This window comes from Gadus macrocephalus, chromosome 14 (genome assembly GCF_031168955.1).
Source record: "Gadus macrocephalus chromosome 14, ASM3116895v1".
Lineage (NCBI taxonomy): Eukaryota > Metazoa > Chordata > Actinopteri > Gadiformes > Gadidae > Gadus > Gadus macrocephalus.
The window spans coordinates 18,903,970-18,917,478 of NC_082395.1; the positions used below are offsets into that span (position 1 = coordinate 18,903,970).

The 13,509-nt window shown below is 43.5% G+C and overlaps 1 protein-coding gene and 1 long non-coding RNA gene across 3 annotated transcripts in view; both read right to left on the bottom strand.

Annotated features, from left to right (window-relative positions):
• LOC132471786 (uncharacterized) overlaps window positions 1-994 on the bottom strand; it is a 2,686-nt gene extending 1,692 nt beyond the window's left edge. Inside the window, exons 1-2 of one of the 2 annotated variants that reach the window (XR_009528919.1) lie at window positions 668-994; window positions 325-419 (exon numbers count right to left, since the gene is read on the bottom strand). This is a non-coding gene — a long non-coding RNA (uncharacterized LOC132471786). Of the gene's footprint in view, window positions 1-284; window positions 420-667 lie in introns of both variants that reach the window. The other variant, XR_009528918.1, reaches the window with a different exon arrangement.
• Window positions 995-5,452: 4,458 nt separating this feature from the next.
• Window positions 5,453-13,445, bottom strand: LOC132471787 (isocitrate dehydrogenase [NAD] subunit alpha, mitochondrial). The gene is made up of 11 exons (XM_060071058.1): window positions 13,341-13,445; window positions 12,950-13,012; window positions 12,681-12,764; window positions 11,489-11,603; window positions 10,388-10,575; window positions 8,947-9,080; window positions 8,579-8,681; window positions 7,898-7,962; window positions 7,686-7,770; window positions 7,029-7,181; window positions 5,453-6,072 (listed from the first exon to the last, which is right to left on the bottom strand). Exons 1-11 carry the CDS (start codon window positions 13,365-13,367, stop codon window positions 5,989-5,991), a joined length of 1,101 nt encoding a protein of 366 aa, XP_059927041.1. The 5' UTR covers window positions 13,368-13,445; the 3' UTR covers window positions 5,453-5,988.
• Between the last annotated feature and the right edge of the window lie 64 nt (window positions 13,446-13,509).

A 13,509-nucleotide genomic window follows, 5' to 3' on the forward strand; every position in this document is an offset into this window, starting at 1 on the left:
TGGTCACAGCAGTAAATCACCTGGGGACGGAACACGCCCCACCTCCTGCATCTTGTCTCCCATTTTACATCGTTTCACTTGTAAAATGGGAGACAAATTGAAACACTTAAATTAGACAACGTCTGCAGATTGTCGCGTTCAGCAATTCATCCACTTCGGTCCTAGCAGCACTAGTAACATTAATGGCTCATACGACTCTTACATAACCCCCGTATGAATTAACTCAAATCACAGCTTTGCACAGATTTAAAGTCATAAGATGATCAAAACCAGACCTAAACTACCGTGGATTTTAGTGTTTCAGATGAGCTTGGTGATGGTTACCCTCTGGTCCGTTGCTGCAGGCCCCTGGTCTCCAGCCTCAGTCTCCGGTCCATCCTGGAACCACAAGCGTCCGGTCCCCAGCCTCTCAGCCTCGCCTTTCAGCAATAGCAGCAGGTTTACATCAGCATTAGCCCAACAATAAACTTAATTGACTCATCCGAAACCGAGTTACACAATTAATTGAACTATTATTTTATAACTCAAGGCTAGAAAAGACTTGAGACCAGACATGAGCATCCCGTATTTGGGAATGAAGACAGCAGTCCACAAGTTTAAAGAAGTGGTTCAGGCCATGCATTGAAACTGACCTGAGAAGACTCTACTCACACACCAGAGCACTGACCTGTTCTGGAGGACTTCTGACAGGAGGTGAAGGTCTGGCTCTGGGTGAGGAGGTCTTGCTCTGGGTGAGGAGGCAGATACCTTTGGACAAACTACATGTTACCTTTTTAACCTTGTACAGTTCTAGAGTATCTTCTACTGTAACATGTGGGAAGGACGGCCATTATTTTAGCTTTGATATTATCCAGTTGGTAACTCTGCACCAAAGTCGTTGTTTAATGTCATTCCATTGGGTAGGGTTTAACTTCTGTGGCAATTAATGACAGCAGATATTTAGAAAATACAAAAGCTGAAGTAACAAAGAACACTAAGCAGTATTGATATTAAATCAAATACTCACTCATATTCAGGTGCTCGGTTCCGTTGAAGAAATGTCAAATTATCTTCACCTTGAAATGATTTTCAGCCTTAACCGATGTCAAAAATGGGCCCGCAAGTAGAACGCTGTTTTGTACGCAGTGAGAGACCCGTCACGTCATCGTGGTTAAAAGTACGGCGCAACCATCGGAAATGATCAACATAATGTACGATCAAGGGACTCCCGTCCAACTAACTGCCAGGTGGTTTCTTATGGTCGTCAAGACTACAACGTTCTATGCTAACCATTGGGACTAAATCAAGTGACCGCACTCATAACCTTCCACGGCGGGAAGCACAAACCGTCCGACTGGAATCCGAACATTCCGGCCGGAACCAACCAAAGAAAAAACATAACCAGCGCCTCACCTTGAGCTGAACGGAGGAAGATCCTGAAGTCCAGCGATGGTCTTCATTAAAACACAGCCAACAGACTTACCTTGAGGAGATCTGTTTGTTGCTGTTGGTCATTACTACAATTCAATGTACCTTTAAATTATTATGCACCCAGTGTGTACATGTTATATCACTCAAAACCGTACGAAGAAACTAACTACCATGTACGTCCCACGACAACTTTAAACCTAAAATCCTGGAACCATTCAATACAAAACCATGTCTACATTTTACAATTATCTAGATTATTCAGGGTACAACCCATACAGAGCAAATCTAAACGTTGAGCTCACAGAGAGCCGACCATAGCCCTGCAACGTCATCCTGACCGCCTCATCACCAACAGCAAATCATGCCAGCCAGCCAACACATGTACAGCTCCAGTGAGAAGTGGGCATCTGAGCGAAAGGACTGCCCATAATAAAAAGCCCAATTCCTGAACTATCCAACCATCTTCATGGTTTAAAGATTTACAGACTTGGCATTCCATTGGGTTCTAATCACCTTGGTCTGCTCCCTTGTTACTTATAAAACTCTACATCTCCATCACTAGAGTGTTGCATCCTACTCATGGAGGTGTGGTCTGAGTGAGCAGAGATGCATGCTGGGATACAGTGCTGTCTGAAGTCTTCAGTTCTATAGACACGCCCCTCAGGAGAAACCAAGTGTTTGAGAATCTGTCGTGACATCAGTTACATGAGCTGGAATATCCTTCAAGATGGCGCCAGGATTCTCAGAGGAGAAAGGCCAAGAGGAAGATGTGTGGGTTCTTCCTTTCAGCCAGTGGAACACAACGGTCTTCATCAGAGTACCATGAACACTTTGAAACATTCTCCTCTTTACACCTTGAAGCCCCAGTGAAGGTTTCCTTACCTCCTCAGCTGAAGAGCACAACTTCAGCTCGAAGAGCGTTCCCGGATTGGTTCTGATTTAAGGGAACCAATCATTCAGCTAGTCCTGTGCGAAACATATACAGTTCAGCCTGAGAAGACGTGCAACTGAGAGCCAGACAAGATCCACAGGGCTCTCCATCATCCAGCCAGGGAGGAAGAGCTGTCTCATTACAGGTCTGACGGTCATCTTGAATATCCATTTAGGTCCCTTTCCAATGTCCCTCTCCTTGTGGAATGCCTTTAGGTGTCCATCCTCCATTGATCCTGATTGGTGTAGTCCTAGTTTGAAGTCACTGATTTGAACACGCCGCTTGCATCCTCTACACTTGATTTGGATACTCTCCTTCCTGCCCAGTGTTTTGGATATCGCTCCGGAGCGTTGCTCAGGGCTCTTCATGTCTACTGGAGGCCCTTAATGAAACGTGTGGCCGTCCATCAGGTAGGATTTATTTGACCATTCCAATATCCCAAGCCAATCACACAGACCCCCATATGAACATTATCACTGTAAAAGCAAGCCGGACACGCACACAGAACCCAGGACAGGCACGTAGAACCCCATGCCAGGTGTGAGACACACGCACACAGTAGAACCCTTGCAATGCTCAAAAATCATCCATCTCTTGTCAAACCCAAACACACCAATGAGCCATAAAAGGTCAAACAATCATGCAGGGTTAAAACCTCATGCCAAATAACATCCCCCCCCCCCCCCCCCCCCCCAGCTCTCCTGCCAGGGCACCCATAACAGAACAACCAATGTCTCCAGAGACGTAAATTATGCACAACATTCTTCAGTGGCGTCCCACATTGGTGATGGATTATGCGTGGCGTCTCCAAAATGTGTCCCAGGTTGATTCAACGTCTCTGAAGTCATGTCTTTGTAGTCCATTGGTTTCCTGAATGACGGGCCTTCACAGAGCAAATGGCGCAGCTTTAGTCAGCCTGAGGACATGAAGGAGGTTATCTGTTCAGAAGAGCACCCAGTGGAGGGGGGTGGCTCTTGAGGAGCAGGATCCATATGGGGATGGCCCCAAATAAGACCTTCTTGGAAATGAAACTGTTCCCGAGGAGTTACGATGCCTGGAGGGGACTGTTGAATGTGTTCCGTGGTTCTTTGCGTCAGACTGAAGTTGTGTTTTAGTCATTGAAATGAGGAGCCCCCTCATCTCCCCCTGGTGTTTCTCCTTCTGAATCCCTGTCTCCATCTTTAAGAACATTCCAGTCCATGTAACTGACGTCACGACAGTTTCTCAAACACTCGGTTTCCCCTGAGGGGGCGTGTCTACAGACCTGTAGACTTCAGACAGCTCTGTATCCCAGAATGCACCTCCGCTCACTCAGACCACACCGTCATCAGTAAAGCAACACTCATGTAATGAAGAGGCAGAGATCAGGAGAGTAGCTGAAAAGACTGATATCAGAACCAAACTCATTACTCCAGCTTACAACAATAACTTGGAGCCTTTAACCATTTTAACAAATCATTAAAACCAACATAAACCAAACACCTAAGTAACCCATGAACCAATAAAACATCCTTACTACTCAGATAAACCCTTCAGGTAACAGGTTAACTCACCAGGAAGCCAAAATACATCAATGTGCCCATAATGAGAAATTAATGACTTACAGTTCGCAGTTCATCTTCATGGTTAAGTTGGGATACTCACAGAACTGCAGTGAAATATCCATGATAGACCTTTGAAGGAAGGAACAGTTTACTCATGGTCCAAATTTAAAATGAGAGTTAAACCACCACAATCCCCGATTTCCTTCACACATTATCATTGATTTATATACAACATACAAGTCACGTCAGTTGTGCTTTGCCACACAATTCTACTCACATCAGGTTCAGATGAGATGCTCCTCTTTACTTCAAAAAGTCTTTAGTGTAGAACAGGGTTTAAAGCCGTTCGCGGCGTTTATTGCAACAGGCAATTATGGTTTACATGGAACACAATCATTCAGTCCTATAGGGTCTCCGTGAGCCTCTATCCGCGTCGCTGCCGTGCTCCCCTCCTGTCTGTCCTTGACCTCCTTTTAACATGGCTACTCTGCTACCGGCCAGGTGTCCCCCAATCACGCTGATTGGGGAGGCGAAAGGGCTGCTCTCGTTCGCCGTCTGGTGGGTGACGGCGGTACACGCCATCTACCACTGTACCTCGCCCCGCCCGGGCCGAGGTTTAAGTGGCGGGATGCCACAATATATACACGCACACACCATAGGTATACACCATATAGACACACACACACACACACACACACACACACACACACACACACACACACACACACACACACACACACACACACACACACACACACACACACTATAAAGATAAACACACCAAATAGACACACACCAAAGATTAACTTAATATAGATACAAACTATATAGATACCCCCCCCGCACACACAAAAGATACACTCCATACAGTTCTGGTCACGAAATACTACTCCTCCTTCTCTCTTCTCCTTCTCCCCTCTAATCCTTTTCTCCTCTCCTTCCGTCTCTCTTCCACGCATATCACATTTTTATTGCCTCTACTCAAGACAATAGATTTGGGTGGGGATTTCTAGGTTTCATAAACATGGGGGCTTAGCCCAGAGGGAAAATGAAAATGCTGCGCGCCAAATTTATGTGTATGCTTTATTGTGCATGCAAACTATTTCATAGTGCTTTATCTAAATAAATGAAATACGTGGTTTATTATAGCTTTAAATAGCTACATTACTGCTATGCTGCTTATCCCCAAATGTCTAAAGTTCCTTTCAAGTTATTGAATTGAATACAAGTGAGGCAGACCTCACACACACACACACACACACACACACACACACACACACACACACACACACACACACACACACACACACACACACACACACACACACACACACACACACACACACGACTGGGGATAGAATAGGTTAATACACTTGAGATGGTAAACAGGTTGTTTTTTATATTTTTATATATTTTTTGGTTTATATATAGAGTTGTATTTTATAACTTTGTACTTGATACATTTTCCAGAAATGTTCTTAACAGTCTACGGCTGTTTTTACACACTTAAGCAGTTACTTTCTGGATGACGACAGGAAATGCAAGAAATAATGAGATCACTCAAAAGTCATGGTGTAATCGATTTATATATTTAACCCTCTTAGCTACACCGAGCTGCATGAGAACACGGCAAACAGTAATAAATAAAGTACACTTAAGCAGTTAATCATAAGTAACCATTAAAAAACAACATGCAGAGAGTTGTCAGAATTCTAAGGTACTCTTGTCTTGAGTAGGCCACACTCCCAAAAACAAAATTGCATTTCATTACAGGATTGCGATTTACATTGTGCGTACATTAATGGTGAATGTGACTTTCTTTGATACCGTTCTATGAGGTATAATCCTCCACAAGCTGCACTCCTGCTTATATTTCTATCATATGTACTTGTATGAAAATACTAGAGGGCCAGCCATCTTTACAGTCCTCCCATGAATGCATTTATGATCTAACACCTGCTCACCACAGAGCAGTGAAAGGCATCAGCCACGTGGTCAGTGAAGCGCTGGAATTAAATGTATGTTCTGCTTGGAAAGAACCGGAATACAGTAACGGGTGGACTTGTATGATGGCTGCAGCTCCTCTACTTTGCGGCGCTGGTTTCAGTCCATGTCCACAACCCTGCGGCAGATGTCAGCTGTGAACTCGGAACACTTTGAGTTTCCACCGAGGTCCTTAGTTAGCACCTAGGAAATTAAGAGGAAAACAAGGTTAACCTACGTCTGCACCTTCAATTAGAATCAACAAACTTTCACTTTGGATTCAGTCATGGCTTATGGTTTGATTGCATTTTGTACCTATCAATATACGCCATTGTAATGGTGTATATTATTCCCTCTTCTCTGATGGAGCTAATCGGTCTCATCTGTTTCCATTGATTTGGACAAATAATAAAAAAAAGAAATGGTACTATGCCTCTTGTTTGACAATGGGCCTAGTTGCAGCCTAAAGCCGGTTTATTCATCTGAACTCACTGAAGTGAAGATACCTATTTTACAGACAACGTATTCATTTCAAATGAAACAACAAACCAAGGTGGCCCCCTAGTGGTGGGGGTCATAGGCTGCATTCTATTAACCGAGTTTTACTAATCCCTAGAGCTGAAGACGAAAGCCTAACTCAAAGTTCTGCATGACCCCACGTTTGCAACAATCCACTTTGTGACTCCGAAGCACAACACAGTTAACCAATAAGAACAAATGGGCTGAGCTTTTAGCAGGTAAAGCAGAGCTGCCTGAATTTAAGAATTCAACGGACGAGAAACCTTCTCACTGTATTTTAGGATACAGCCTAACGTTATCGCACACCTCTTTCTAGAAAACAACTGCCCCTCCACTTAAAAGATACCACCAGCAGTGAGTGAGATGAGCCATTACAAGCCGTTCAGAAAATCTACCTCTTCTGACAACCCATGTGGGCGTGTCCACATGGATGTCGGATGGATAGATGAGCAACGTTTGCTTCAGTCCACTGGGTAGGCTGGTAGACTGATCTATCCAGCACACGTCTAGGTGGACACGCCCACCTGTGATGGATTTTCTAAACGGCTTGTAATGGCTAATCACACTCGCACCCAGTGGTAAAATATATCAATTTAACTTTATGTGGGAAACTTAAACCAGAACTAGCCCATTCAACCCACCTTCTTATCTCTGATGGTGTCAAAGCAGGCGGTCTCAATCTTCTTGCCGTACTCATGAAGCCCCATGTGGCGCAGCATCATGACTGCGCTGAGCAACAGTGCAGTCGGGTTGGCCATGTCCAGGCCTGCTATGTCAGGAGCAGTACCGTGGACCTGCGGAAGGGGAAACAGAACCAGTCAGCTGACATCTCAATACCGTAGGCGTCCAGCTCTTTGCCCTTCCATTACCTTGGAGTACAGACAGACAAAGCTGATAAGAGTTTGTTGTCAGACACCATTGGAAATTGCAAATGTTTTAGTCAATAATCTTAATGTATTTTCACAATTGCACTTAGTATTGAACTTGTATTTTGTCTCCCGTTTTTATCAGTAACTGTGGACTACTGTTAATCTTGAACAGTTCTCTCTTGTAAAAGAGAATTTAATCTCAATGAGACTAACCTGGTTAAATAAAGGATATAATAATAATATGAATAACAATAATCCATGTGAAACAAGAACTGTGCCTCAATTGAGCCCATTACATGAAAGCCAATTTCCCAAGAATAGCAATATCGAATAGCAAAGCAGGTTATGCCTTTTTTATAGCATCAATTGCCGAAATGCAGATTTTTTTTACCATTACAACTACCTTAACGAAACATAGTAAACACAAACCGATTCGAATATGGCAACGCCGTTGGCTCCGATGTTTCCACTGGGGGTGACTCCAAGTCCTCCAATCAAACCAGCACAAAGATCACTGCCGCAGACAGAACACGCATGTAAAAACGAATACGTAAACACGTATACTCCTTGAATATAAAACTATTGAAACAAAATTGAAGGGCTTTCTTTTCTTCCAAAAGTAACGTTAAAGTGGAACAAACCTGAGAATATCACCGTAGAGGTTTGGCATGACCAGCACATCAAATTGGGTGGGGTCTTGCACCATCTGAACGAGAAACACACAAACATGAAGAGAATCAGATGCATCTAGAGGTTATCTGGGATCATGCTTTTATAGTTTCAGAAGCATTATTACATATTTGCAGTGCCTCGGTTAAATGCTCCACAGCCAAATGCAGCCAAACTTTTTCCTGAATAGATAGCGATTCCTTCTAGACTAACGTTATAGAATGTGCCGTTTTGAAAAGAAAGCAATTGGATGTTGCCATTGCAATTACACAAAGGGGTTATCAAATCAACAATATTAAATTTATTGAAGGCAAAACATATTACGGCAAAATTCACACAGAAGACAATAAATCCCAATCCCTACAAACAAAGAACATTTTATAACTTAAAATGCATTTCCTTCTAGAAGCCAGGTTATGCTGTTATCCAGTTATTTATCATTAGTCCATCACAATCAAGTGCAAAAATGACAGTATGCTTGTACCTGCTACGATTGCAGTGCAGGTCTTGAAAAATATGATTAGCTCCATTAGCTGGGAGACGAATGCCACATTGTGTTACCGTCTGTGGATTGTAAACCCTTATTTTAAGGCTAATCTGAACTCTGTGCTAGCGGGTTCAATGGGACTCCTCTACATGGCCTTGACACTTACATTGAGACACACAGTGTCTAGGTACATCTCCGTGAACTTGATGTCTTTGTAGGTCTCGGCCACCTCGCGACACTTCCTCAGGAACAGCCCGTCAGACATGCGCCTGGTTAAAGCATGAATACCAATTCATTTAACACTGCAGACGGATAGGACAGACCAGAGATCCCCTTAAACATCACAAATTGGGGGTTTAATCTATGAAGACAATAACAACGGTCCTACATACATGCTTTTTTATCAAATTAAAATAAAAAACATTTAGGTTACAAAAAAGGTTTTGTGAAATTAACAAATTAACAAATATACATTAAACATTTTCCAATATTTCTTGGGTAAACCATGTATTATAAAAGGCACGTGCTCCTTACATGATGTTTGCTTTGTGCACAGCAGTCACGCTGCTTCTCTGGTTGTTCCTAGCGTACTCAAAGGCGTACTCAGCAATGCGTCGGCTGGCGTCCTCTGTGATCAGCTTGATGCTCTGCACCACACCATCCACAATCTACCATGGCAACACCACAATACACAAAAAACAGACAAACATCGAGGAAAGGAGTAGAAGCGTTAAATCTAAGCAACGGTAATCTACCTATAAATCCATCTATTTATATAAATATGTTACTTTCACGTGGAAAACTCAACCGGCCCCATTTAATGCAAAGCACTGGTCTTAAGGTTTTTCATCCAGCACCGGGAAGGTAAATGTTTTGGTTAAGGTTGGGGTAGGTTTTAACCTGAAGGAAGTGCCAAAACATGCTGCTGCATGTTGTACAGAGACATGCATGTCTTCTACCTGATCACACTATAACCTCTGCGGCTGCGCTCATCAGCACTGTGCACAAGCATAACAACATAGTGCCCCTCACACACCTTAACACCACGTTTGTTCACCAACTGCGGCATCAACATTCAACATCAACATTATTTCAACTTGGGCTTAGGCAGAGGTTACTTTTTATTTATTTATTTTACTGAACAAAGCCTGCATGACGGTGAACTAGACACGTCAAAAAAATAACTTCACACGGTGTGTCTTTTTACAATTTATTTGTTACCAGCAATCGTAGTGTTGATCAGCAGAGAAATACGTTGACGTCGCTTAGCAACGGAGGACGCTGGGGTTGATAAGTTACCGGACTACTTGTGGAGTGAGCGATAGAAAAAAAAATATCAAGTTTCCTTGACAGCGGTCATTATATGCTTAGCAACGGTGAATTATCAAAATATTATTCACCACCGGAAGTTGTAAAGGCCCATGCAAATGAACAGAGCGTTCAACAGCATTGAGAAGAGCCGTGTAGTAAATAACGATAGTCGCATTCATTATTTGACGTGACTCAGACTATTCGACGATCGTTGCCCATCCCTACCTTCTAAGAGGACTAAGTCTGAAGTATGGGCACATTTTGGGTATTTAGAAATACCGAAAACCGGGATAATTTTGGTCACAATAACCGTGAGGTTCGATTTTCATACCGTTACATAACTACACCACTGCAATCCACTTCTCTCCTTCTAATTAATTTTTCTGTCTGTTCTAGCGAGTTGCGGTGACTGACTCTCCTTATGGTTAACCGGCCAGCACCCCATCATCGATTTAATACGTTTTGCCGGTATATATGTATGTATGTAAATGATTGCACCCACTGCACTCCTGACCACCCCTGGAAGGAGTCATTCCGCACTCTGCGTTCCTCCTCAAGATATCTTCCTTGCTGATAAAGGGCCTGTTAAGCCCTTTGAGGCTACTTGTGGTTAAGGGCTATAAAAACACAACTGAATTGCATGGAGACGGCGTGCTCTTCTTACCACGTGTTCAATGCCACTGTACTCTCCCTCCGTGTTCTCGCGGATGGTGACCAGGTTGACGTCGGTGTAGGGGGTCTTGTAACCCTCGATGGACACGCAGGGACGCACGTTGGCGTAGAGGTCAAAGGTCTTCCTCAGCAGGAGGTTCATGGAGGGGTGGCCAGCTGCGATGGGGGTCTTCAGGGGCCCTGCGTCAGGGAAACCAGGGAGTTAACGACACAACACTCCACTCTCCTTTCAGGCGCTCCCAGAACCCCCCCCCTCCCCCTAAAGGTCAGGCGCGTTTTCAGTCAGGTGTCAAGTTTTGTATTACCCCCTCACAAGCCAATGACCTCCTCTTTCTCCCTTCGACTTCCTGTTCCCCAAGGTCGTTTTCCTGAGCTTCGACCTTGCACAGTAACACCACCAACGAGGGGAACAGCAACAGTGCCACAGAATATCGCCTGCAACTAGGCTAAGGCCAAAGGACATCTAAAAGGCCCTATCCAACAGAGATCATTATTTTTCATCTATCGTGAAGCATCTGCATAAAACCAGAGGTATCTTTTCAGAAGGTGGGAGTGTTTGTCACGGTGGCTAGGGCAGAGCTCGGGTGTGTTATTTTAAGTCCTCAAAAACCAGAGCTAGCTTTCAATCCCCGTGCCATGAGTTACTGTTGATAATAGAGCAATTTGATGTAGCAGCCGTATACCAGCTTAGAATAAATAAAAGTTTTGGCATAACTACATGAAAAAAATACCAACATTTAATCAAATATCGTGGTATTAAGGCAAGTCAACTAGGTTACCCAATTCCGACCTAAGAGAGCTTCTCAGAGCTAATCTCTCATTTTGTGACAACAAACCAAGGGGAAAAACAGGAAGTGAAGAGCAGCTGGGGTATAGAGGACCGTGTTTCTCCAGTTTAACCTTGACATTAACACAGACTTTAAGTATCAGAGCTTTATGCCTGCTCGCCAGTAGGTGGTAGGTGGAAAGATATTCAATCTGGTTGAAACTTCAATCAAAACCTGTGCACTCGAGTGGAACTGGGAGTTTAATGTCTGAACTAAACCCCCAGACGCCCACTCACCGCCCTCAGGGAGTCCCAGTCCCTGCGTACCTTTCAGACCAATCTTGCTCTGGTCCATAGACTCCTTGGCATCAGGGGGGATCATCCACTTGCCCCCGGGCCCCTTGATAGCAGTAACATTTCTCTCCTCCCACTGGATCGGAGCCTGGGAATAATCAAGAAAGTATTGAAGTAAAAAGGTTGTAGAAAAAAGGTGTGGAGGGGACGGGTTACGTTGTCTAAGTATATTCTGTGTATAAAAACACAGCAGTTGACAAACTAACAATATCATATCAGGTTTGTATAAACCAGTGTTTTTAATTGGCTAATCATCTAGAATTAAAGATACATCCCTCAAAAAGGTTATCAAAACAAATGAGCCATGGGTTTATTAGAATGAAGGTTGGTGTAGGCTGCACTTGGGGAAGGTGTATTAATGTAATGGTTAAATGTTTGAAGATGGGCTAAGCACCAGCAGCGCTGAATGTCAACGAAGCACTGATTCTGTGTACAATGTAGAAATTTAAATACAAAACACAGACTGACAGCAAAGCCGTGTCCACCTAGATCTGTGCTGGATAGATGAGCAACGTTTACTTCAGTCCACTGGGTAGGCTGGTAGACTGATCTATCCAGCATACGTCTAGGTGGACACGCCCACTAGTGATGTCAGATGGGGCAGGCTAATCACACTCACACCTGGTGGCATAATATGTCTTTATTTATCCAACATTTATTTAATTTATGATTTATCCGTTGTTATACGTCAGATATGAGCTTCAACATAGTAATCCATTACTTAGTAGACACCAGAATAATTTAGGGAAAACAGGTGTAAAATATTATCTTCCCGCCAGGTTGTGAAAGTTCTACTCTGCTGCCTTTCTGAGAAACTTTGACATCAGGGAAGGGGACATCTGTGGCAAGTTTTTTTTTTTATCTCTGGCAGGGTACAGATGCCGCTTTTGACAGAGTGGACGGCCGCTACCCTGACATTTACAGTAGAACGCCACTGTGTGTGGCACATATTAAATAAATCGCACATTAAAACACCCCAACGACGACACTAAAACAGTATCACAAAGTCGGCGTGGTTCATAATCATGGGAATAACCCCCCTACCTTTCTATAATTCTTAGCCCATTTGAGATATATTTAAACGTCATAGTGAAATTGAGCTGAAACAGGGAGTTCACCTACAATCCAAAAATTATTTACCAAATAAGAAAATGATTATTCTTACCTTAGCAGCCTCAAAGATCTTCATGACTGCACTGGAGATCTCTGGTCCAATACCATCCCCAGGGATCATAGTTACGGTGTGAATCTGTGAGGTAGAGGATGCCCATCCATCATCATACTATGATTACATAGGATTACATAGACGTGTTTGACCTTTTAATTCCAAAGACACATCTCAGTAGAATATAGAGAGACCATATAAACGCAAAGGGAACAACATCTCAGTGTATACGCATTACTATCATACTTGGATAAGTAAAGATGACCTACCCCTCTTGACCGAGATGATGAACATAGCGTGGTTCGGCTCGCCACCCCCACGACTTGAGACAACTGCGGATTGCGGAAGACACAACAGTCAAGGACAGTTTTTGAGACGTTATCGTTGAACTTGAAAAAGGCATTCAATAACGCGAAACAGTCGAATACAAATGAGGATTGCGATAAAGAAAAGCGAACTGACACATGCTAGTCAAAACACAGAGCGCCAGAGATGCACTGAAGGGCACGAACCTATTAGGCCCAATTGGGAATTATCTATAGAAAGAGTAGAAAACATTAAACCCCCTGAACACTTAAGCTTATCCTATGGCACATTGAATACGGTCTAACTCCATACTATTTCACGTTTGAAAACGTCTCTTTTACATCATTTCCTTACCATTGACCTCCACGCATTGCCAGCCATAGTTACTTCTATTTGGTCCCGCACCGAGTCTACTGAGAAGTCAACGCCGGAGTGTGCGTGACGTCAGAGCAGAGGCGGAAACCGCGCCAAGATTTACTGGGTTGCCAGATTTGTTTTATTTTCCTGAATCTAGACAATGGTA

What these genes read in the sequence shown, in the direction of transcription:
- LOC132471787 (XM_060071058.1), bottom strand. Translation starts at nt 13,367, where the DNA reads ATGGCTGGCAATGCGTGGAGGTCAATG. An exon ending in CATCATCTCGGTCAAGAGGG is followed by an intron (nt 12,765 to 12,949) that starts GTAGGTCATCTT and finishes TCTACCTCACAG; the next exon opens with ATTCACACCGTAACTATGAT. An exon ending in GAGCAAGATTGGTCTGAAAG is followed by an intron (nt 10,576 to 11,488) that starts GTACGCAGGGAC and finishes TCCCTGACGCAG; the next exon opens with GGCCCCTGAAGACCCCCATC.